Genomic DNA, 25147 nt, shown 5'->3' with positions numbered 1-25147 from the left:
ACCACCTCCCCCCGTCCCTTCGGCGGTGGGCACGAGTGGGACCCCAGACCACACTCACATGCCCGGGCTGGATGGTGCCCACCACCTCCCCCTGTCCCTTCGGCGGTGGGCACCCCAGAGCACGGCGGAGGGGGGGAAGAAGGGGGGTGGGGGAGTGGGGGGGGTGCAGAGGCAGCAGGATGAGGCCTCAATGGTGCCTTTCTCCTGCCAGCCCCATCAATGGGTCCCCTTGTTCCGTGCGGGGCCCCCGTGTTTGCCTAACCCCCACCCTGGCGCCTGCCCCTGCCGGGGGGGGGGGCCGTGAATGAGCCTCTTTCTTTGGAGGGCACGGGAAGGGATGGGGCTGGGCTGCGGGGGACCCCCTGAGGTGGGAGAGAGAGAGCGGGGCCTGGGGAGGGGCTGTGGGGGTGCTGAGTGGGATGCCCAGGTCTGTGCGGTGGGAAGGGACAGCGGCCGGAGGCTCCGGGGAGGGCTCTGCTGGATACCAGGTGAGCTGCGGGGGGGCACTGGGGGTGGCACCGGCAGCCCCTGGGGGTGTCCCCCTCATTGTTGTCCCTGAAGGACGTTGGGGTGCCCTGGGGTGGCACCGGGAGCCCTCCCTACATTGTCCTTGGGGGACACTGGGGTGCCCTGGGGTGGTGTCAGGAGTCCATGGGATTGTTCCCCTCGTTGTCCCTGGGGACATTGGGGTGCCCCAGGGTGCTACCAGGAATCCCTGGGGGTGTTCCCCTCATTCTTGGCCCCTGGGGACGTTGGGGTGCCCTGGGGTGGCACCAGAAGTCCCTGGGGGTGTCCCCATCTTGCCCCTGGGGATGTTGGGGTGCCCCAAGGTGGCACCGGGGCTGTCCCCTCCTCCTGCCTGGGGACATTGGGGTGCCCTGGGGGTGGCATCACAAGCCCACAACGCTGTGTTCCCCTCCCTCCCCTGCTGCACCCGGGGCGGGGGGGGGTGGGGGCGGGGGGGCATCGAGGTGCCCTGGGTGACATTGGGGCGCCCTAAGGTGTCACAGTGACCCCAAGGGGCTCTGTGTGTGTGTGTGCCCCCCACCCCCCATTACCCTGGGGGGGGTCACTGAGGTGCTCTGAGACATCATCCTGAGCCCATCAAGCTCTGTCCCCACCTTAAATCCCTTTAGGTGCCCACCTTGATGCCCACCGAGCTGTGCCCCCCCCCAGACACGCACCGGGGGTGCCCCCAACATCTGCCTCCCCACCCAACCCGGGCTGAGAGAGCGAAATGAAAGCCCCCCCCCGCCGCCAAAAGCCACTGAATTGCCACTTTATCAACCCAGCCACCGTGCCCACGCTGGGGACACCCCCGGGGGGGGTGACAATTGTTGGGGGGGACCCCTCCCACCCCCCCGAATTGCTCCAGGCAGTGGCCCAGCAGCGGGCAGAGCGGCGGCCGCCCGTCCAGCTGGGCTCTGCCCGCTGCTGGGCTTCTGCTTCCCCTCTGAGGACACCCCCAGACCCCTGACCGCCCCCTCCCCACCTCCTTGGGCACCCTTGGAGCCCCCCCCCTCCCCCTCCCCCCTCCCTGGCGGCGCTCGGCTGGGCTCAGGGTGGGAGGAGGGGGGCGCGGGCGCCGTCCCGGGCCCCTTCCCTGGCAGCGGGCAGGGGGCTGAGGCGCTGCCCGGTGCGGACGTTGAACATGGGGAGGGTGGAGAGGGGGCGAGGGACGTCCCTGCTGCCGGCCATGTGCCGCAGCTCCTCGGTGTCCCCGCGGATGGTGGTGTGGTGGAACAGCTGGAGGCTGCAAAAGGATTGGGGGGGGGGGGGGGAGAGGAGAAGGAGAAGTGGGCGCCGGGGGCTCCCCGCTGGCCCCCGCGGCCCGAGGAGGAGGAGTTGAGAAGGGGGGGAGGGGGATGGCAACCACCACGAAGGTTTGTTCGCTGGGGGGTGGGCTACACTATCGTGAGGGGCTGCTCTCTGCCCAGCTTTGGGGGCTGGGGACCAGCGTTGGGGTCTGCTGCTCATCACTGGGGGTCTGCTCCCCATTATTGGGGGTCTGCTGCCCATCATTTGGGTCTGCTCCCCATCACTGGGGGTCTGCTCCCCATTATTTGGGGTCTGTTGCCCATCATTTGGGTCTGCTCCCCATCACTGGGGGTCTACTCCCCATTATTTGGGGTCTGTTGCCCATCATTGGGGGTCTACTCCCCATTATTTGGAGTCTGCTGCCCACCATTGGGGGTCTGCTCCTCATCATTGCTGTTTGCTGCCTTTTATTGGGGGTCTCCTCCCTCTTGTTGGGTCTGCTGCCCATCATTGGGCTCTGCAACCCCATCCCTGGGGGGCTGCACCTCATCCTTGGTGTTTGTTGCCCCTCATTTGGGGTCTGCACCCCACTGCTGGCGTTTGCTGCCCATCACTGGGGGTCTGCACCCCATCATTAGGGTTTGTGTCCCATCTTTGGGGGGTCTCCCTTCCCTCACCAGGCTCTGCCCTTCGTCACTGGATGTCTGCACCCCCTCGTGGAGGTCTGCACCCCCTCATGGAGCCCTGCACCCCATCATGGAGCCCTGCACCCCCTCATGGAGCCCTGCACCCCACCCTGGTGTTCTCCAGCCCCCCACTGTGGGGGTCCCCAGCCCTGGGGCTCTCCTCACCAGCCCTGGATCCAGCTGAGACTGTTGGAGAAGTAAAACCTCTCTTGTGCTCCACCCCATGTCCAGGGGGGAGATGGGGAGGGGCTATTGGGGGGGGCACCGTGGTGTGAAGGGGGTGGAGATGGAGGTTGAGGGGTGTGGGGGGGTCCCTCTTTGGGGTGGGGAGCCCTTCAGGCTCTATCACCTCCAGAACGTTCCCTGCTGTCTTCCCTCCCCACCTCCATCCCTGCTGATTGTCTCCCTGCGTGGCCATGACCTCAGGCCCCCCAAAGCAGCCCCCCCCCGTCCAAGAGCAGCCCCCCCAAGAGCAGCTCCCCCCCTCCAAGTCCCCCCCGGGTGCAGGAACTCACTCAGACGTCTCCAGGTTCCGTTTTTGCCTGCAAAAGAGAGGGGGAAAGAGGCAAAGCCCCCAGGAGATGGTCAGAAGGCTTCTCCCCACCTCAGCCCACCCCAACCCCCCCCCAGGGTGGTCCTGGCACCGCCATGGCCAGGGAAGGGGCAGCACCACCAGCTTGGGGTGTCCATGCCCTGGCTGGGAGGGAGGGACCCCCACCCTCGGCCTGTCCTTACCCTCCTCCCTGCGCCCCCCACCCCCAAACTCCCACTCCCTGTCCCCCCCAAACTCACACTCCCTGACCCCCCCCAACTCACACTCCCTGCCCCCCCAAACTCACACTCCCTGCCCCCCCAACTCACACTCCCTGATCCCCCCCAAACTCACACTCCCTGCTCCCCCCAACTCACACTCCCTGCCCCCTCAACTCACACTCCCTGCCCCCTCAACTCACACTCCCTGATCCCCCCCCAACTCACACTCCCTGCTCCCCCCAACTCACACTCCCTGCCCCCCCAACTCACACTCCCTGCTCCCCCCAACTCACACTCCCTGCCCCCCCAACTCACACTCCCTGATCCCCCCCAAACTCACACTCCCTGCCCCCCCAACTCACACTCCCTGATCCCCCCCAAACTCACACTCCCTGCCCCCCCAACTCACACTCCCTGCCCCCCCAACTCACACTCCCTGATCCCCCCCAAACTCACACTCCCTGCTCCCCCCAACTCACACTGCCTGCCCCCCCAAACTCACACTCCCTGACCCCCCAACTCACACTCCCTGCCCCCCCAACTCCCACTCCCTGACCCCCCAACTCACACTGCCTGTTCCCCCAAACTCACACTCCCTGACCCCCCCAAACTCACACTCCCTGCCCCCCCAACTCACACTCCCTGCCCCCAAACTCACACTCCCTGCCCCCCCAAATCCCACTCCCTGCCCCCCCAACTCCCACTCCCTGCCCCCCCAACTCACACTCCCTGCCCCCCCAACTCCCACTCCCTGCCCCCCCAACTCACACTCCCTCCCTGCGGCAGCACATGAGGTAGCCCAGGAGCAGGCAGAGCAGCAGCGCCACCAGCAGCGGCACCAGCAGCGTCACCAGGAAGCCAGGCAGCAGGTCCCGGGGGGTCGCCTCGGTGGGGGGCTGGAAATCGCCAGCGTCCTCCAGCACCCCAGAACCCCACACCGGCCCCGGAGCCGTGGGGCCGGGCCGGAGCTGCAGCTGCCATGGAAGTGAGGGTTGGGGTGGGGGGGGGGGACCGGGGAGGGGGGAGGGGGGACAGGTGGGGACAGGGGGGGATGGAGGGGGGCAGATGAGGGCAGGTGGGGGCAGGCGGGGACAGGGGGAATAGCAGGGGACAGGGGGGACAGATGGGGACAGGAGGGACAAGTGAGGATGGGGGAGACAAGGGGAGACAGGGGGGACAGGTGGGGACAGGTGGGGGGCAAGTGGGAACGGGGGGGGCAGGTGGGGATGGGGAGGGACAAGTGGGGGCAGATGATGGCAGGGGGGGATGGGAAGGGGACAGGAGGGACAAGTGGGGGCAGATGATGGCGGGGGGGGGCAGGGGGGCCAGGTGGGGATGGGGTGGGCAGGATGGTAGGAGACAGGGAGGGACGGGGGGACAGAGGGGGACAGAGGGGAACAGAGGGGGACGGGGGCGGGGGGAAGGGGATAGTGGAGGACAAGGGGGGGAGAGGGGGAGACTGGGGAGGACCGGGGGGGTCTCACCAGGGTGAGGTTGCACCATTGGATGGAGAAGGGGGGCGCGAAGGAGTCGTAGCAGTCGGCGAGGGGCTGCTGGCCCAGGCTGCAGCGCAGGCGGCTCTGGGGCGAGGTGGCCGATGCCAGGCAGGGGGAGAAGGCACCGTGGGAGCCTACCTTCACGTACACCCTGCCAAGGGGGGGCACCAGTCGGAGGGGACCATCCCCCATATCCCCCCCTCCCCCCCCCCCAAACCCAAACCCAACTCCAAACCCCAAACCCCACCCGAGGAGGAGGCCAGGAGCAGCCTCAGTCCCGCCCCCAGCCTGCCCCTACCCCTCCTTGCGCCCCTCGATGGGCAGCGGGACGCGGCCGCCCCGGTCCAGGGCGGAGGTGATGTTGATCACACGGAGGTCATCCTGGTCCCAGACTCCGGCTGTGGCCTGGAGGAACATCTCCTGCACCTCCTCGGGCAGCATCTCCTCCACGTTCCGGTTCCCCACCAGGAACTCCCCCTGGTAGGGCGGCTCCCCATCTGCAGGGGGCACACAGCGCCCGTGGAGCGGCCACGGCACCCACGGGGGGGACATTTCCGGGGGGGGGGGGGAGGGAGGGGGGCAGCATCTCGGTGTGGTTTGGGGGGGGAGGGAGTGGGGCAGCATCTCGGTGTGGTTTGGGGGGGACGGAGGGGGGCAGCACCTCGGTGTGGTTTGGGGGGGGAGGGAGGGGGGCAGCACCTCGGTGTGGTTTGGGGGGGTCCACAACCCTTACCTGGAGCAGGGATGATGGTGAGGAGGAGGAGCTGTGCCACCGTCTCGTAGGTGTGCCGGTTGTAGGCCAGCACCTGCAAGGGCAGGGAGAGAGCCCAGGAGGTGGCAGGACTCACCCCCTGGCAGGTGGCTGGGAGGGTGGGCACCTACCTCGATGCCATGGGTGCCCAGCTCGCTGGCAGTGGGGCAGCCATAGAGGTAGCCTGGCTGGAGGGGGTCTCGCTGGACGTAGCGCAGCCAGCGGGGCAGGTCGGGGTGGTCCTGGAGGTGAGCTTGGAAGGTGATGGGGGTGGCTGGGGGGGCACCAGGACACAGGCATGGGCACACATCATCATCATCAATCATCATCATCATCATCATCACAGGATCAGAGGATGTCAGGGGTTGGAAGGGGCCTGTGAAGGTCATCCAGTCCAACCCCCCCCCCCGCCAGGGCAGGAGCCCAGAGCCCAGCCCAGGTCACACAGGAACACAGCCAGGTGGGGCTGGAAGGCTCTCCAGGGCAGGAGACTCCACAGCCCCTCTGGGCAGCCTGCTCCAGGCCTCTGTGAGCCTCCTGGTGCAGAAGTTCCTCCCCGTGTCGAGGTGGAACCTCCTCTACTGCAGTTTCCATCTGCTGCCCCTTGCCCTACCCCAGGGTGCAGCTGAGCAGAGCCTGTCCCCGTCCCCGCCCCCCCTCCCGCCCCCCAGCCCTCAGCTATTGATAAACATTGATGCAATGCCCTCTCAGTCTTCTCTTCTCCGCACTGAACAGCCCCCAGGGCTCTCAGCCTCTCCTCACGGGGCAGTGCTCCGCTCCCTGCAGCATCACACCAGGCTTTGCCACGGGGGGGGCAACCACCCTGCAAGCTCCTCCTGGCCCTGCCGGCCCCAGGAAGGAGGCAGGAGTGGTTCCGGAGGGAGGGAGGGAGGGAGGGAGGGAGGGAAGGAGGATGGATGGGGGATGGATGGATGGATGGATGGAGGGATGGAGGGATGGAGGGACGGAGGAAGGGAAGGATGGAGGCAGGGAGGGATGGATAAAGGGAGGGATAGATGGAGGGATGGGTGGAGGGATGGAAGGAGGGATGGATGGAGGGATGGAGGGATGGATGGAGGGATGGAGGGATGGATGGATGGAGGAAGGGAAGGATGGAGGCAGGGAGGGATGGATAAAGGGATGGATAGATGGAGGGATGGGTGGAGGGATGGATGGACAGACAGATGGCTCCCCAGGGATGGACTGGGTCATGCCTGATGCCAGTGCCAACCATTAGCAGTCTCAGTCCCCCTCAGCCCAGCACTGCAGGACCCCCCATTGTCCCCAGCCCCCTCGTGCTGGCCCTCACCATCATCACCCTCATGGCCATTGACGAAGGCCTCCTGGAAGAGCTCCCGCTCCAGCTCGTGGACGAAGATGGCTCCAGCCTCAGAGGAGAGGCGGTGGTCAGGGAGGGTGTGGTGGTCAGGGAGGGTGTGGTGGTCAGGGAGGGTGGCCCAGGACCCTCCCAGGGCCATGGCTGTGGGTGGGCAGAGGGCTAAGCTGGGGCTGGGCACCTCGGCTCCTCCCTGCCTCAGTTTCTCCAGCACCCACAGACCCCGGGGCCAGCCAGGTGCCCACAGAGAGCCCCCAGGGACGCCTGGCTGGGGCACAAAGCTGGGCCTGTGGTGCCAGCTGTCCCGGGGCAGTGGGCTGGGGTGGGCTGTGTTTAGGAGGGGCTGGGGGCAGGAACAGGGATGGGGACAAGGCCATGGAACAGGACAGGGACATGGGTGGCAGCAGCACCTTCCCTGGCCCAGGACCCACCACGGGGATGTCCCACTCGGGCCCCTCCTGTCCCAACCCCAGCTGGCACCAGGGCCAGGCTTTATTTAGCTCTGCCCTGTCTCAGCCATGTCCCCCCCCCCGCCAGCAACCACCCCCTGCTCACTCCACTCTAGGGGACCCTCTCGCCCCCCCCCCCCATTGCCTCCCTGCTGGGGTACCCCCAGCCCAGCCATGTCCCCTGCTGAGGGGGGGTGGCAGGGGTGCCACTTGCCTGCCAGCACCACGACCTGGAGCAGCTCAGGGACCTCCATCTTCAGCAGTGCCTGGGAGCAGGGCCAGGGCTGATTGACAGAGGCAGCAGGGGCTGGCGTGGCCTGGGGGGGCCCGGCTGGGGGGGCCCCACTGGGGACATGGCAGGGCCCCCCCCCACGGCCACCTCCTGCCGCCAAGGCTGGGTGACAATAATCCAAGGGGCTCCCATGCCCCCTCGGGTGGGCTGTGCCCTGGGTGGGCTTACCCTGGTGCCCCCCAGCCAGGGCTACGGGGGTGGCACTGGGGGGTGGGGGGGCGACACACTCGGTAGCATGGCAGGGGACAGCACCGCGGCCACCTCCTGCCGCCGAGGCTGGGTGACAGCCATCTGCGTGGGGTGCCGAGGGGCTCCCACGGCCCCTTGCTGGGGTGTTCCCTGGTGGGCTTGCCCTGGTGCCCCCCCCCCCCAGTCATGGCTACCGGGGTGGCACTGGGGGAGGGGGGAGCTGACACTTGGGGACAGCGCCACGGCCACCCCCTGCCACCACGGCCACCTCCTCGGGGCGCTGAGGGGCTCTTGTGTCCCCGCGGGTGGGCTTGTCCTGGTGCCTCCCACTCGCGGCTGCCGGGATGGCGCTGGGGGGGTGGGGGGTGGGGGTGGGGAGGCGACACTTGGGGACAGCTGCCAGCCCTCCCCTGGCACGGCAGGCAGCCTGGCAGCCCCGCTGCGCGCACACGCGTGTGTCCTTGCGTGGCACCGCGGGAACACGCGTGGGCGTGCGCGAGGCTGGTGGCCTTTCCTGGGCCAGCCTGGGAGGGGGCTGGGACAGCAGGGGGCTGGGGCGGGGAGGGGAACCGAGCCCCGCGGTGGGGCTGGGTGCTGGGGGCGGGGTGGGGGGGTGAGGGGGGTGGGAACGGGGACATGGCGGCGGCGGAAGGGGAAAGGGGTGGCCGTGAAGGGGGGGAGGGTGATGCTCCACGTCACGCCACGTCACGCCGTGTCACGCACAAAGGCTGCGTGGGGCAGCCGCAGGGTCCTGCTGCCCGCACTCTGCCTGCTCTGGGTGGGGGGGGGAGGGGTCTGGGCTGCTCCCCACGCGGTCCCCTGTCCCCTTGGGGTGCTCCTCATGCAGCAGGGACCCCCCCCAGCACCACCCCAAGCTGTCACCTCCCTGTGTCCGTGTCCCACTCCCCCCCATAATACCTGGTGGGAAGACAGCAGCCCACCACCCCAATCCCCCATTGCCCCCCCACGCCCCCCACACCCCCTCACCCCGCCCCAAATCCCACCCTGCAGCAAGGCAAGGGAGCAGCATTGCCCCCCGCCCCCCAACTCCCCCCAGCCCCTGGATCCCTTCCTGCCTCAGTTTCCCCTTCCTGTGTGGACAGGGGGGAGATGGGGGGGTGTGAAGGGGGTGTGTGTGGTGTGCTGCACCCCAGGGATGGATTTGGGGGGACAGAGAGGAAATGATGGCCCTGGAACACCTCGAGGTGGGGGACTTTGGGTATAGGGGGTGGGGGACCCCAGGGGGACATGGGGACAAAGCTGAGAGGGGTGCAGGGACAGGATGGGGGCGGGGGGGGTGGAAAGTGGGGGGATGTGGGGATGGGCTGGGGGGGACGTGAGCAGGAACTGGGAGGGGGGTGGGTGCAAACTCGGGGGGTGGGGGTGAAAATTGGGGGTGATGTAGGGACAGGGTGGGGAATACGGGGACAGGACTGGGGGACGTGGGGAGAAACTCGGGGGGGATGCAAGAAGAAGAGGGGAGGATGTGGGGTGTAAAGTGGGGGGGGGGGCGGGGGAGGGCTGTGGGGACAGAAATGGGGGACATGAGGATGGACTCGGGGGGATATGGCAGGTCCAGGGGGATGGAGGCACAAAATTAGGGGGAGGGGGATACAGGGACGAGGGTGAGGGGACACAGGGAGCAGCTCGGGGACCACGGGGGGACAAAACCAGGGGGGAACAGGGACAGAGGCTGACAAGTGTGGGGAGTGGGACAGATCTGGGGGGACACGGGGACAGAGTTGGGGGGGTGTCAACCCCAAAGGAGCCGGCGGGGAGGGGGGAGGCAGAGAGCCCAGCAGTGATGCTGCTGGGGAGGGACGTGCCGCAGGGAGGAGAGCAGGGAGGGGACCGTGGGGTGTCTTGGTGACAAGTAAGGGGGGGTGGGGGGGGGCTGAAGGGAGGGGGAAAGGGTGTCCCAGTGGTCCACGGCGGTGGTGATGGTGGTGAGGCCGAAGAGCGGCGCTGAGGAAGAGGAAGAGCGAGCGCGTCGCTAAGACCCAGAGGGCTCTGCGGGCAGCGGGGCGGGCAGATCGCAGGCAGCAGCGGCTCCATCACCAGCCACAGAGAAAGGGGAAGAGGAGGAGGAGAAGGGAGGAAGGAAGAAGAAGAAGAACCAGGGGTGGAGAAAAAAGGGGCCCCCTTGGGATGGACATGGCCTGACCGAAATCATCCCCCCCCCGCAGCCCCTCCGCGGGCCGGTGTGGGTGTAGCGGCGGTTGGGCCTCGCTCCCCCCTCCCCTGCAGCGGGGTGGCATCCCCCTCCCCAATGCCGCTGTAGCCGGCGAGCGGCCGCGGCGGTGGTGGTGGCAGCGGCGGTGGCTGTGCCGGTGGTGGCAGCGGGCGATGCGGCGTGGCCAGCCGGTGGCGGCATGTTGAGGACAGAGGCAGGCGGCGGGGCGGCCGCCGGTGGGGGGTCCCCTTCCTCCGGGGGAGCGACCGGCAGCGGCGGCGGCGGCGGCGGCGGCGGAGGTGGTGGCAGCGGTGGTGGTGGGGGTCTGAGGAGTGCGTCCCCTCATCGGAACGCCTACGAGGCCACCATCCAGGCTCTGGCGCCCACAAAGGAGGCTGATGGTGAAGACGGCAAGAAGAGCCGAGGTAAGAAGTATGGCTCCAACGTTCACCGTATCAAGAACATGTTCCTGCAGATGGGGACGGCGCCCGGCCCCGACGGCGGTGCCTGCGACCTGGCCAAGGCCAAGGAGAAGCCGGTCCGCCTCTCCTTGCCCCGGGCTGGCAGCCTCAACGAGAGCATGGAGCAGGGCAACCTCCTCAAGCTGGGCACCAGCGTCTCGGAGAGGGTCAGCCGCTTCGACTCCAAACCCGACAAACCCTTCTCCAAGCTGCAGGAGACCAGGAAGATCTTCGAGAGGAGCCCGCAGGAGAAGGCCACCAGCACCAAGCTCTTGCTGCGGAAGGAGCGAGCCGGCTTCCAGGACCGCAAGCTGGACGTGGTGGTGAGGTTCAACGGCAGCACCGAGTCCCTGGACAAGCTGGACACCGAGGCCGTCTCGCCCACCGTCAGCCAGCTCAGCGCCGTCTTCGAGAAGGCAGACCTCCGGAACAACCTCCACAAAGCCCCGGGCAGAGCGGGGGGACCCCTCGGGGCCAAGGTGGTGGGCAAGAGGCCTCGAGTCTTCGTGCCGAGCCCCGAGGTTGGACGTTCGAGCGATGCCCACGGCGCTGCCCCCCCGGCCAGGGCCAAGCCGCCGGAGGAGGAGAAGGCGGCGGTGAAGGGCGGCCGGCCGGCGGAGAAGGAGGCGACCGCCCCGCGGGTGCAGGAGGTCTGCAAGATCAAGCCGGTGGAGGTGGAGGAGAGCGGTGAGGCCGAGGAGGAGGAGGAGGAAGAGGAGGAGGAAGCGACGGCGGCCGGTGAAGCTGCGCCTCAGCCCCAGCCGGCCCCCAAGGAGGCCGAGGGACCGACCCCGGCCACCGCGCCCCGGCTGGAAGGGGGCTCAGGGGTGGCCGGGGGCGATGAGGGCGTCAAGGGTGAGAGGGTGGAGGAGAACGATGCCTACGAGGAGGCCAAGAAGGAGGACTTCTCCGAGGCAGACCTGGTGGACATAAGTGCCTACAGTGGGCTCGGGGAGGACTCGGGGGGCAGTGGGCTGGAAGAGGAGGATGAGGCCGAAGGGCTGTACGAGCCTGAGTCGGGCTGCGTGGAGATCCCTGGGCTGTCCGAGGAAGAGGAGCCTGTCCCCAACCGCAAGATCCAGTTCAGCACGGCCCCCATCCAGGTGAGACCTCCTGGGGATGGGGGGCAGATGGGGAGGGGGCAGCCTGCCAGAGGGGTGGGTACCCCAGGGGGATGATGGGTACCCCAAGGGGATGATGGGTACCTTAGGGTAATGGGTACCTCTGGGTGATGAAGATGGGTACCCTAGGGGGATGATGGGTACCCCAGAGTGTTGATGGGCACCTCAGAGTGATGATGGGTGCCCTAGGGTGATGATGGGTGCCCTAGGGTGATGATGGGTACCCCAGGGTGATGGGTACCTCAGGGTGATGATGGGTGCCCTAGGGTGATGATGGGTACCCCAGAGTGTTGATGGGCACCTCAGGGTGATGATGGGTACCCTAGGGTGATGATGGGTGCCCTAGGGTGACGATGGGTACCCTAGGGTGATAATGGGTAGCCTAGAGTGATGGGTACCTCAGGGTGATGATGATGGGTACCCTAGGGTGATGATGGGTACCCCAGGGTGATGGGCACCTCAGAGTGAGGGACATCTCTGGGTGATGATGGGTACCTCCAAGATGAGGGGCACCACAGGGTGATTGGTACCCTAGGGTGGTGGGTACCTCAGGGTGAGGAACACCTCAGGGTGATGGGCACCCCAGGGCGAAGAGCAGCCCAGGGTGGGGGGTGTGACCCGGTAAACCCACCCCTTTGGAGCTGCTGGTGCCAGGGACAGAGATGGGGGGTGAGGGTCTGTGCCCCCTCCACCCATGGGGCATGGCATCCTGCCTGGCCATGCCCTTGTGCTGGGAGAAGGTGGGTGGCCACCCAGCCTGGCTAACGAGCCCACTAATGACAGGCCCTGCCCTGGCACGGCCTGGGCCCCCCCTTGCCAGCCAGAGGCCGCCCTGGGTCTGGGATGACAGGGAGAGGTGGCACTGGCACCCAGCAGGGTGGGCCAGCCGTGGCACCCAGTGCCAGCCCAACCACCGTGCCCAGGATGGGCGAAGAGCCACCCCAGCTCTTTGGGTGGGGATGCCCAGAAGCTCCAGATGTGAGCTGCTGGTTGCAGCAGGCAACATCTGCCCTTGGTCCACGGGGAGGGGTCCCTCGATGCTGGGGCTCCTCCTCCCAAACTGGGGGGTCCCCGGGGACAAGGTGGTGGGTTTGGGGGGGGGTGGGGTGGTATTTCCTCCCCCCCACACACACACACCATGTGCCCAGCGTGGTGCCAAGGAGCATTTTGGGAAGTGGAGGAAGGGGAAGTGCCTTGGGAACACCACCGGGTGGGGACCGGCACCAGCCGCGCTGCGCCTGTGTGCGCCCCCCCCGCGCCCCCCGTTCCCTGGTGGCTTCCAGATGCCCGTCCGGGGGTGGTCCTGTGACAGCCGGGGGGGTGGGGGGTGGGCAGGGAGGGGGCAGAAGGGGCCAGGCAGCTATTCTGGGGTGTCCTGCGCCGCTGGGATGCCCCCGACCCGCCCGGCGGTGGCTGCTTTGTGCTGGGTTATTTTTAGAGCCCCGGCCTATATTCTGGCTCTGAGTCAGAGCGGGTGGGTGGCCCCCACCCGGGACAAGGTTGGGGGGCGGGGGGGGGACAGACACAGGCAAAGGGATCAGCGTGGCCAGGGCAAGGCAGGCTGGTGCCAGTGGGCTGGGTGGCAGCGTGCTGCATGCTGGGTGCCTCGGTCCCGTGGGAGCGGAGCAGCCTGCTGCTGGGAAGGCTGTTCCCCACCTCGGGGATGCAGCTGGCAGGTTTTGTTCTGGGGGGGGGGAGGGTTCTGCTCCCCCCCACCCCCAGCACACCTCAGGGTGATCCTATTGTGTCCTACCCAGGTGCCTGAGCAACCCCCAGCACCCCTCGTGGGTACGTGGGTGATGCTGAGCACCCCCCACCAGATCTGCTGCAAGGGAGTGCTGGGGACCACCCCCACCCTGTGCCCTACACCCAAGGATAGGGCACAGACCCCCCCAGCCCCTTCCCCTGGGCATGTGCCTGCTCCAGCTGCTTCTCCCTTGGGACCCACCTCGGGTCCTGGCACATCCCCAACCACCTTCAGGTTCTGGGGACAGGGATGGGGACACAGTGGGGTGCCCTGGGACCTGTGCCCATGGCTGTGGGTTTAGATGCCCACAGGTGCCCAGGGGTGGCATGTGGACAGGAGGGTGGAGGCATCTTCCCTGCTATGCTTGTCCCTGGCACCCCTGGGTGCCACCTGGGTGGGTGCTGCCCGTTTGTGGGTGTCACCAGGCTTTGTGGCAATGGCCCTTGACACTCATCCCTAAGAGCCTTTGTGGGGAGGTTTAGTGCTGGATGTTATCCCTAATCCCCTCACCCCTCCAGGGACATCTGCCAGGCTCAGCACCAGCCTGGCCCTGTCTGGAGTGGGGTGCAGGGATGTGGCACCTCACTCCCTCCAGCTCCAGGCTGGGGACATCCTCCTGGTGGCACATCCAGCCTTGGCACAGGGCACTTCCAGCTCCAGGCTGGGGACATCCTCCTGGGGAGCACATCCAACCCCAGCCAGGGGCATCTTGGTGCTCAGCATGGGGGTACCCAGACCTAGGGTGGGGGTGCCCCAGGTGGAATAAACCAACCCCAAACTTAGGGTGGGATTTATCTGTCCTGGGCATGATGGTGGGCTTGGGTGCCAGGGCTCCAAGGTGGCAGCCCTCCCTCCCTCCCTTCATCCTTCCATCCATCCATCCATCCATCCATCCATCCATTCATGCATCCATCCATCCATCCATCCATCCTCCATCCTTTCAATCACTCCTCTGTCCATCCTTTTGTCCTTCTGTCCCTCCCTCCCTCCATCTCTCCATCTGCCATCCCATCCCTCCACCCCTTTGTCCATCTCTCTCTCCATCCACCCCCCTCATCCATCCTTCCTTCCTTCCACCAACCTGCAGAGCTTCATCTCCCCTCCCAGGGCCACCCCAAACTCTCCACCTGCCCCCAGGAGCTGCCCTGTGGCAGGGGGAGGATTCTCCCCCAGGCCCAGCCCCGGCCTGGGGCTTCTCCTGCCTTGAGACACCCTCCTGGCTGGGGGCTTGGGGGTGGCCAAGGATGTTTGCCCTCTGCATCCCACTGCCTCGCTGAGCAGCTCCCTCCACCCTGGCAGGTCTTCAGCACTTACTCCAACGAGGACTACGACCGCCGCAACGAGGACGTCGACCCCATGGCCGCCTCGGCCGAGTACGAGCTGGAGAAGAGGGTGGAGAGGCTCGACCTGTTCCCTGTGGAGCTGGAGAAAGGTGGGGGCCTCACCTCCCCCTGCACCCTGCTTGCTCCAGCAGCACCCCAGGGATGGGGTTGGAGGTGCTCCCCTTGGGGGCAGCCCAAGCTCTCTGCTGCTGTATCCAGAGGGTGCTGCTGCACCAAGTCTCCCTCCTCGTGGTGCCTCCTGCACAGGGAGGAGGAGGAACAAGAAGGAGAAGGTTCTCAGGTTGGATGTGAGGAAGAAGTTCTTCCCCATGAGGGTGGTGAGGCAATGGCACAGGTTGTCCCAGGGAGGTGCTGGAGACTCCCAGGTGTGGAAGGAGGGCAGAGAAGCCTTAGAGCAGCCTCTCCTCTGCTGTGTGAGGATGGATTGGGAGAGTTGGGGCTGCTCAGTCTGGAGGAGAGAAGGCTCTGAGGAGACCTCATTGTGGCCTTCCAGGATCTGCAGGGGGCTCCAAGAAAGCTGGGGAGGGACTTTTGAGGGTGTCAGGGAGGGATGGGACTGGGGGGGATGGAGCAAAACTAGAAGTGGGGAGATTCAAAGTGGCTGTGAGGAAGAAGCTCTTCCCCAGGAGGGTGCTGAGAGCCTGGCACAGGTTGCCCAGGGAGGTTGGTGGAAGCCTCATCCCTGGGCTGGATGTGGCTGTGGGCAACCTGCTGTGGTGTGAGGTGTCCCTGCCTGTGGCAGGGGGTGGTGGGAGTGGGTTTGGAACTGGATGATCTTTTGGGGCCCCTTCCAGCCCTGCCAATTCTGTGCTTCTGTCTCTGCAGACTCGGAGGGGCTGGGGATCAGCATCATCGGCATGGGGGCAGGGGCTGACATGGGCCTGGAGAAGTTGGGCATCTTCGTCAAGACGGTGACAGAGGGGGGGGCAGCCCATCGAGATGGCAGGTGAGGGCTGCCCCCCACCCCCAGACACCCACCTGGCACCTCGCTCTGCCACCCACCCACTGGAGAGGCTGAGCGGTGCTGGGGGAGCCGGCCGCGGGAGCAGCCTGCGCCGGGAGCTCTCCACGGGGGGAGGTGCTGGGGAGGTCAGCAGGGGCTGGGCCCCGTGGTGACCGTCCCTTTGTCCCCAGGATCCAGGTGAATGATCTCATCGTGGAGGTGGATGGCACCAGCCTGGTGGGGGTCACCCAGAGCTTCGCTGCCTCTGTCCTCAGGAACACCAAGGGCCGAGTCCGGTAGGGCCTGGGGGGAGGTTTAGGGAGGGTTTGGGGGAGGCAGGAGACCACCCCCAGCCCGTGCAGGGCTCCTTTGGGGGGGCAGGAGACCACCCCCAGCCCGTGCAGGGTTGCTTTGGGGAGCCAAGACACCACCCCCAGCCCGTGCAGGGCCCCCTGTCCTCAGAGCACTTCAGGATGGGCTATGCCACTCTATACCCCAAGTCCCCATGTCCACTGTTTCCCCTGAGTCACTGTAGTGCCCAAATGCCACCCCCAAATGTCCCCACATCCCCCCCAGTCACCCCCAACTCATCCACAGGTCCCTCCCCCTCCAATTCACCACCCCCACAGAGGTGTGGGGACATCCAGCAGGGGTGTCCAGGGATGTCCCCTGGCTGAGCCTCTCCACTGTCCCCTGGCTGAGCCTCTCCACTGTCCCCTGGCTGTGCCACCTGGATGTCCCCTGACTGTGCCATCGGGGTGTCCCCTGGCTGATGCTCCCTGGTGTCCCCTGCTTGTGCCATCTGGATGTCCCCTTGCTGAGCCTCCCCAGTGTCCCTTGATTGTGCCATCAGTGTGTCCCCTGGCTGATGCTCCCCAGTGTCCCCTGGCCGTGCCATCGGGCGGTCCCCTGGCCGTGCCATCGGGCTGTCCCCTGGCCGTGCCATCGGGCGGTCCCCTGGCTGGCACGGCCGCCCCGAGCCCTGCCGTGCCCGCAGGTTCCTGATTGGCCGGGAGAAGCCGGGGGAGCAGAGCGAGGTGGCGCAGCTGATCCAGCAGACGCTGGAGCAGGAGCGGTGGCAGCGGGAGATGATGGAGCAGCGCTACTCGCAGTACGCCGAGGAGGATGAGGAGGTGAGGGGGCGGCAGCCGCCCGGGAGGGGCCAGTCCTGCCCCCACCCGCTGAGACGGGGCTGAGCCCCCTGGCTGTGCTGCTGGGGTGTCCCCTGACCCTGCCACCTGGATGTCCCCTGGCTGAGCCTCCCCAGTGTCCCCTGAGTGTGCCATTGGGGTGTCCCCTGTCTGAGCCTCCTCGCTGTCCCCTGGCTGTGCCATCAGGGTGTCCTGGTGCCTGGGATCCCTGCTGTCCCCTGGCTGTGCCACTGGGCTGTCCCCTGTCCAAGCCTCCCCAGTGTCCCCTGGCTGTGCTATCTGTCTGTCTCCTGGTTGAGCCTCCCCAGTGTCCTCTGTCTGTGCCATCGGGGTGTCCCCTGGCTGAGCCTCCTCACTGTCCCCTGGCTGTGCCATCAGGGTGTCCCAGTGCTTGGGATCCCTGCTGTCCCCTGGCTGTGCCATCGGGGTGTCCCCTGTCTGTCTGAGCCTCCCCACTGTCCCCTGGCTGTGCCATCAGGGTGTCCCAGTGCTTGGGATCCCTGCTGTCCCCTGTCTAAGCCTCCTCACTGTCCCCTGGCTGTGCCATCAGAGTGTCCCAGTGCTTGGGATCCCTGCTGTCCCCTGGCTGAGCCTCCTCACTGTCCCCTGGCTGTGCTATCTGGATGTCCCCCGGCTGAGCCTCCCCGCTGTCTCCTGGCTGTGCCATGGGGGTGTCCCCTGGCTGAGGCCCCCCCTCGGGCCGGGGGGGTGCCAGGCTGAGGGAGCACGGCGTGCCAAGGCCGGCGTGTGCCCCGGCAGACGGGCGAGTACGCCACGGACGACGAGGAGGAGATGAGCCCCATGTTCCCCGGCGGGGAGATGGCCATCGAGGTGTTCGAGCTGGCCGAGAACGAGGACACCCTGTCCCCCGTGGAGATGGACCCCGAGAAGCTGGTGCACAAGTTCAAGGAGGTGAGGAGGGGCCGAGGGCTGCCAGGGGAGCGCGGCCGGGGGGCGTGTGCCAGCCCGGTGCCAACGGCCAGCTCCTCTGCCAGCTCCAGATCAAGCACGCCGTCACCGAGGCCGAGATCCAGCAGCTGAAGAGGAAGGTGAGCTGGTGCCCAGGCCCCCTGCAGGCAGGAGGGATCCCCCTTGGCCTTCCATCCCTCTAGATCCTCCCTGGGCCTCCATCCCCCTGCATCCTCCCTGGGCCTCCATCCCCCTGCATCCTCCCTGGGCCTCCATCCCCCTGCATCCTCCCTGCATCTCCATCCCCCTGCATCCTCCCTGCACCTCCATCTCCCCACATCCTCCCTGGAACTTCATCTCCCTCGATCCTCCCTGGATCACCCTCTCCCAGATCCCTCCAGATCTCTGTATCCCTTGATCCTCCCTGGATCTCCATCTCCCCAGATCCCCCCAGGATCTCCACCCCCCTAGATCCTCCCTGGATCTTCCCTCACCCTCCATCCTCCCTGCATCTCCATCTCCCCAGATCCCCCCTGGGCCTCCATCTCCCCCTTGCTCCCCACAGCTTCCCCCCAGCCCCCTCCCCAGGCTGTGCCAGGCCAGGCCATGCCCATTCCCTGCCTATGCTGTTCTGTTCCATGCTGTGCCATACTCTGCCATACCTGCTCCTGGCTGTGCCATGCCATGCCATGCCCATTCCCTGGCTGTGCCATGCTGTGCCGTGCCACGCTGTACCACGGCATGCCAGCTCCCTGGCTATGCTGCACCAGGCCATGCCATCTCATGCCCATTCCCTGGCTGTGCCACCTTGTTGTGCAGGGCCATGCTGTGCCATGTCACAGCTGCTAATTCACCATGCTCTGCCATGCTGTGCCATGCTAGGCTATGCTATGCCATATTGTGCCAGCTCCCCCTCTATGCCATGATGTGCCATGTCATGCCAGCTCTCTATCTATGCCATCCCATGCCATGCCACATCATGCCAGCTCCCTGTATATGCCATGCTGTGCCACGCTCTTCTGTGCCATGCCATATGGTGCCAACTCCCCCTCTGTGCCATGCTGTGCCATGTCATGCCAGCTCTCCATCTGTGCCATGCCATGCCATATGGTGCCAGCTCCCCCTCTGTGCCATGCTGTGCCACACCACGCCAGCTGCCTGCCTGTGCCATACCGTGCCACGCCATGCCACGCCAGCTCCCTGACCGTGCCATGCTGTGCCACCCTGTGCCACGCCATGCCGCGCCCTGAGCCCGCTGTCCCGCAGCTGCAGTGCCTGGAGCAGGAGAAGGCTCGCTGGAGGGCCGAGAAGGCCCAGCTGGAGCAGAGCGTGGAGGAGAACAAGGAGAGGATGGAGAAGCTGGAGGGGTACTGGATGGAGGCCCAGAACCTGTGCCAGGCGGTGGACGAGCACCTGAAGGAGACCCAGGCCCAGTACCAGACCCTGGAGCGCAAGTACAGCAAGGCCAAGAGGCTCATCAAGGAGTACCAGCAGAAGTGAGGGCAGCACCGGGCACCCATCCTGCCCCTGGGCACCCATCCTGACCCTGGGCACCCACCCTGCCCCTGGGCACCCATCCACCCCTGGGCACCCATCCTGCCCCTGGGCACCCATCCTGCCCCTGGGAACCCATCCTGCCCCTGGGCAACCCATCCACCCCTGGGCACCCACCCTGCCCCTGGGCACCCATCCACCCCTGGGAACCCATCCTGCCCCTGGGCACCCATCCACCCCTGGGCACCCACCCTGCCCCTGGGCACCCATCCACCCCTGGGCACCCATCCTCCCCCTGGGCACCCATCCACCCCTGGGCACCCATCCTGCCCTTGGGCACCCACCCTGCCCCTGGGCACCCATCCTGACCCTGGGCACCCATCCTGCCCATGGGCACCCATCCACCCCTGGGCACCCATCCACCCCTGGGCACCCACCCGCCCCTGGGCACCCACCCACCCCTGGGCACCCATTCACCCCTGGGCACCCACCCTGCCCTTGGGCACCCATCCTGACCCTGGGCACCCACCCTGCCCCTGGGCACCCACCCTCCCCCTGGGCACCCACCCTGCCCCTGGGCACCCATCCACCCCTGGGCACCCACCCTGCCCCTGGGCACCCATCCACCCCTGGGCACCCATCCTGCCCCTGGGCACCCATCCTGCCCCTGGGCACCCCACCCTGCCCCTGGGCACCCATCCACCCCTGGGCACCCATCCTTCCCTGGGCACCCATCCACCCCTGGACACTCATCCTTCCTTGGGCACCCATCCTCCCCCTGGGCACCCATCCTTCCTGGGCAGCCCTGATCCCTGGGCACGGAACCATCCCCCGGGAGCTCCCTGAGCACCACCCTCCCCGCGCTGAGCCCCCCAAGCCCTGGGGTCCCTGCTGGCCCCTGCCCCCGCGCCCAGGGCATCCCCTCGGTGTGCCCAGCGCGGCGCGGGGAGGTGACGGAGCCCCTGGCGCCGGTGCCCGCAGGGAGATCGAGTTCCTGAAGAAGGAGACGGCGCAGCGCCGCGTGCTGGAGGAGTCGGAGCTGGCACACAAGGAGGAGATGGAGAAGCTGCAGGAGAAGGTGGGGCACCGGGCGCCGGGACGCAGGCTGCCCCTGAGCCCCCCCCCGGGCACAGCCGGACCAGGCCTCGGCCCCGGCCTCGCCACCGCCCGCCCCACCCCCCGGCCCGCTCCGCGCCGCTCCGCCACGCCGCCCCCCGCTGGATCCCAGGGATGGATCACAGCAGATCTGCCCCGGGCGCTGCCCCCCGCCAGCCACTGGATCCTGGGATGGATCACAGCAGATCTGCCCTGGGTGCTGCCCCCCACCAGCCACTGGATCCCCAGCATGGATCACAGCAGATCTGCCCTGGGTGCTGCCCTGTGCCAGCCACTGGATCCTGGGATGGATCACAGCAGATCTGCCCCGGGCACTGCCCCCCCACCAGCCACTGGATCCCCAGCATGGATCACAGCAGATCTGCCCTGGGTGCTGCCCTGTGCCAGCCACTGGATCCCCAGCATGGATCACAGCAGATCTGCCCCGGGCACTGCCCCCTGCCAGCCACTGGATCCCAGGGATGGATCACAGCAGATCTGCCTTGTCCCTGTGCCAGCCAATGGATCCCCAGCATGGATCACAGCAGATCTGCCCTGGGCACTGCCCCCTGCCAGCCACTGGATCCCCAGCATGGATCACAGCAGATCTGCCCTGGGTGCTGCCCTGTGCCAGCCACTGGATCCCCAGCATGGATCACAGCAGATCTGCCCTGGGCACTGCCCCCTGCCAGCCACTGGATCCCAGGGATGGATCACAGCAGATCTGCCTCAGGCACTGCCTTGTGCCAGCCACTGGATCCCCAGCATGGATCACAGCAGATCTGCCCTCAGGCACTGCCTTGTGCCAGCCACTGGATCCCCAGCATGGATCACAGCAGATCTGCCCCGGGCGCTGCCCCCCACCAGCCACTGGATCCTGGGATGGATCACAGCAGATCTGGCTTGGGTGCTGCCCTGTGCCAGCCAATGGATCCCCAGCACGGATCACAGCAGATCTGCCCTGGGCACTGCCCCCTGCCAGCCACTGGATCCCCAGCATGGATCACAGCAGATCTGCCTCAGGCACTGCCTTGTGCCAGCTGCTGGATCCTACATCACAGGGCGGGAGTGGAGCTGAGTGGGCTGCTGGCTCCCCTCTGGACCAAGCTCCAGCCACTGGATCCCACACTGGATCCCAGGGGATCTGCTTTGGGCACTGTCTCCCTCTGGATTGTGCTGCTGCCGCTGTGCCCTGCGCCGGATCGCAGTGGATCTGCTCGGGTGCTGCTGCATGCCCGATCCTCCTCCTGCACTGGATCCCACACTGGATTGCAGTGGATCTGCTTAGGGTTGGGGCACAGTGGATCCTGCTTCAGGGTCTGGCATGCCACAGTGGATCGAAGGAGATCTCGGGCGCTGGATCCCCTGACTGCTTGCGCGGGATCCCGCAGTGGCTCCTGGCAGAGCGACGCGAGGCACGGGGCCACACTCGATCCTCTGTTGGATCCCATGCTGGTCATGCTGGATCCCACCACAGATCCCACTGGATTCCATGCTAGCCACGCTGGATCCCCCCCCGGGGGCGGGGCCAGAGCTGCGCCGGCTCCTAGCGGATCCCTTGGGATCCTGCGGCGCCCGGGAAGCTGCTCCGGGCTGGGATGGGTGGGAATGGGGGGCAGGGGGGCAGCACCTGCCTGGCTGGGGGGGGCACCAGGGGGGCAGTGTGTGTGGGGGTGCCCCTGGCACCTAGCAGAGCCCCCCCCATGCGCCCCCCCCACTTTGCACCCTCCTCCGGCACCCCAGAACGTTCCCCAGCACCCCACAGAGACTCAGCCCCTGCCTGCCTGCAGCCCCCCCCGCGCCCCCTTCCCTGCCCCCACAGCCCCACACTGCCCCTCCAGCCCCCTGCCCTCCCTGGCCCCTGCCCTCCTGGCCCCTGCCTCTGCTCCCCTTTGTCTGCCCCCCCCCCCCGCACCTCCACGTTCTGCCCCCCCCTTGTCTGTCTGCCCCATCCCAGGCCCCATCTCCGTCTCTGGTCCTTGTATCTCCAGCCCTGTCCCCCCGCCCCAGTGTCCCCCACCCCAGTGTCCCCCACCCCAGTGTCCCCCCGCCCCAGTGTCCCCCCGCCCCAGTGTCCCCCCACCCCAGTGTCCCCCTGCCTGTGCCCCCCTCCATGTATCCCATCCTGTCCCCCATTCCCATGGCCCCATTCCTGCAGCCCCCCCTCCCGCATCCCCTCTCCCATGGCCCCACACCTGTGTCTCCATCCTCCTGTCCCCATCTCCCCATCCCTCTCTCCCCTCCCCCTATATCCTCATCCTGTCCCCTCCCCAGCCCTGTGTTCCCAGCCCCTCACCCTCATCCTGCTGTCTTCATCCAGCCCCCCCTCATCCTGTGTGTGCCTCCCCCCATCAGCATCTCCGTGTCCCCATCCCCATAGCCCTGCCCTGCCTCCCCCATCCCCTCCCTCATATCCTCATCCTGTCCCCCTCCCCCCCCCCTCCCCAGCCCAATGGCCTCATCCCAGTATCCTCATCCAGACCCTCCCCCCACCGTGTGTCCCCTCCCCCCACTTCCATACCCTTGTTCCCATGTCCATGTCCCTGTCCCTTTCAACCCTATCCCACCCTCCCCCCCCCCATATTCACACCCAAGTCACTGTGCCCCCCCCTCACGCCCCCCCCCCCCGTGTCCCTGTTCCATCCCCCCCATTCCATCCCATGTTCTCACGTCCATATCCCCATCCCTACGTCCTCACCCCTGACCCCCTCCTTCCCCTACCGTGTGCGCCCCCCCGCCCCACGTTGCTGCGTCCCTCCTGTGCCCCCTCCCCAGCTTTCCCTCCCCCCCCCCCCCCCCCGCTGAGACCTCTTCCCTTTGCTGTTTTTCAGATCTCCGAACTGGAGGCCAAGCTGCAGACACTGAAAAATTCCAACCCGACTTAAACCACCCTCAAAGCGCAGCGATTCTGAGGGGGGGAGGGGGCGGGGGAAGGGAAGGGGAGGGGCACACACACCCCCACACCCCCACACCCCGCCCCGCCCCGCCCCGCCCCGCCCCGCCCCTCACCACCCCGCCGCCCCCCCAGCCCCGTCCCCACCGGCGAGGAGGCAAAGCCCTCCCCCCCCCCCCCCCCAAACTTGCCAAGGCCTCCTGGTGCTCCCCCCCCGCCCCCCCAGTTCCCCCACTTCGGGGCACAGAGAGTGTGGGGGGGGGTCGGGGTGCGTCTCTGGGGGGGGGTGGGATCAGATGGGGGGGGCGGACACCCCGCGTTCGTGTCTGTGTCCAGTGTGAGTCTCGTGGTAACGTGATGGACTGATTGGGGGGGGGTCCGACCCCCGACCCCTTCGACCTGACCCCCCCCCCCCCCCGCCCCAGGACACTTCGGTTGGACGCTCTTGGGGAGGGGGCAGGCAGAAATGTGTCGTCCCCCCGCCCCCCACCCCTCTTCCACATGTGAGCCATAGTGGGGAGCCAGGAGGGGGGTACACTGGAAGCCCCCCGCCCCCCCCCAGCTTCTCCTTTGGGACTCCCCCGGACCACAGACTGGGGGCGGGAGGGGGGGGGGAGGGGGGGGGCAGCAGTTGGTTGCCTTTTGGCTCCTTCCCCCTCCCCAATAGACTCGACCCCAGTCCCACAGCGCTGTCCCCCCCCCGACACACACCTCCGGTTCAGTGCCCAGGACACCGCAGACCTTCACCCGCGGAGGGGGGGACCCCAAGTGCCCCCTCGGTCCCCCCCCGCACCCCCCCAGTGCCACCACCACCGGGCCTCAGCCTTTGCCAATCCCTGCAGCGGGCATGGGGCGGGGGGGGTGGGTCGGTGGGGCGCGGGGGGTGGGCATTTGACCTCACGCAGCCCCCCACCCCCCGGGCCCCCAGCACCCTCCTGCGGGGACACAGCCGGGGGGGTGCTCCCGGTGCCCCCCAGCACCTGCCACAGCCCTCCCCGAGCCAGGGCTTTTGCCTTCCCTGGGTGGGGAGGGGAACACACCAAGGGGGGGAGGGTCCCCCTCCAGGGTGGGGGTGCTGCTCTCACCTGCCTCCTGCCCCCCTCCCCAAACTGTAAATACACCCCCGCCCCCACCCCCCAATAAATCACAGTATTCCTCTGGGGCTGGGACCCCCCCACCTCTGACCAGCCCCAGCCGGGGCAGAGGGTCCCAAACCTCTCAGCCTGGCTTGGGGGGGGGGGGGGGAGAGGGGAGACCCCTTTATTTTTTGGTTTCTCTTTTGTCCCCCCCCCCAACCCCCTCCCCAACCTCCCCCTCCCCCCCCCAAGTCTCCGACAGTAACTGGATGTGGGGGCAACCGGGAGCCAGAGCTGGGCAGGGAGAGGAAGGAGGGGGGGGGGGCACACAGGGGAGGGGGAAAAACGGGGTGGAAGGCGGGGGGGGGGGAATGGGGGGGTGGGGTCGGGGGGGGTTTGGGGAGGGTATTTAAGGCGGGGTGGGGGTGGTCGGGGAGCGCGAGCCCCGCGGGGGGGAGGGGCTGGGGTTATTTAATCTCCCCCGTAGACCTGTGGCTGTATATATCTATATATATGTACCTATGTATGTAACGGTCCTCGGTTTGTAACGCAGCGGCCGCGCCTCCCCCCGACCATAAAAGCACGGCCTCGGCCCCCCCCGCCCCACTCCCCGCCTCCCTTCTCCCCCTCATGGGGCGCGCTGGGGGGGGCTGGGTGCGCTGGGGAGGGGGGCGGCGGAGATTGGGAGGATCGGGGGAGGGTTGGGGGAGCGGGATGGGTTTGAGGGCAGGGAGAGGAGGGGAAAAGATTGAGGGGATAAGGAGGGGAGGGAGGGATTGGGGGGGGACTGGGAAGGACTGGGGGGACTGGGAGGTCTAGGGGAGGTGGGAAGATTGGGGGCGACTGGGATGGGTTTGAGGTTACAGAGAGGAGGAAAAGGATTGAGGGGATAAGGAGGGGGAGGGAGGGAGGGATTGAAGGGGCTGGGAAGGACTGGGAGGTCCAGGAGAGATTGGAGGACTGGGGGCGACTGGGATGGGTTTGAGGGTAAGGAGTGAGGGGACTGGGAAGGACTGGGGGGACTGGGAGGT

General features: G+C 67.3%; 2 protein-coding genes across 3 annotated transcripts; one reads left to right on the top strand and one right to left on the bottom strand.

Annotated features, from left to right (window-relative positions):
* Positions 1-1269: 1269 nt before the first annotated feature.
* On the bottom strand, positions 1270-7748 carry SGCA (sarcoglycan alpha). 2 transcript variants are annotated; one of them, XM_068170741.1, is made up of 9 exons: positions 7444-7748; positions 6754-6924; positions 5576-5718; positions 5427-5499; positions 4992-5190; positions 4682-4844; positions 3966-4171; positions 2960-2986; positions 1270-1753 (listed from the first exon to the last, which is right to left on the bottom strand). In XM_068170741.1, the coding sequence occupies exons 1-9, from the start codon at positions 7481-7483 to the stop codon at positions 1558-1560; spliced, it is 1218 nt and encodes a 405-aa protein (XP_068026842.1). In that variant the 5' UTR covers positions 7484-7748; the 3' UTR covers positions 1270-1557. The 2 variants fall into 2 exon arrangements, with proteins under 2 accessions (XP_068026842.1, XP_068026841.1); XM_068170740.1 differs by having other exon boundaries at positions 3966-4093; positions 7444-7534.
* Positions 7749-9619: 1871 nt separating this feature from the next.
* LOC137460296 (neurabin-2-like) lies at positions 9620-24466 on the top strand. The gene is made up of 10 exons (XM_068170739.1): positions 9620-11447; positions 14512-14644; positions 15381-15501; positions 15690-15794; positions 16496-16631; positions 17409-17561; positions 17645-17698; positions 18825-19054; positions 20034-20130; positions 22979-24466. The coding sequence occupies exons 1-10, from the start codon at positions 10083-10085 to the stop codon at positions 23030-23032; spliced, it is 2448 nt and encodes an 815-aa protein (XP_068026840.1). The 5' UTR covers positions 9620-10082; the 3' UTR covers positions 23033-24466.
* The last annotated feature ends 681 nt before the right edge of the window (positions 24467-25147 follow it).

The sequence above is a fragment of the Melanerpes formicivorus genome, unplaced genomic scaffold, assembly GCF_026170545.1.
Source record: "Melanerpes formicivorus ecotype bairdi unplaced genomic scaffold, bMelFor1.0.p_v2 SCAF_549, whole genome shotgun sequence".
Taxonomy (NCBI): Eukaryota; Metazoa; Chordata; class Aves; order Piciformes; family Picidae; genus Melanerpes; species Melanerpes formicivorus.
Note: the sequence above shows the minus strand (reverse complement) of the source record. Positions and strands in the feature narration are given on the sequence as shown.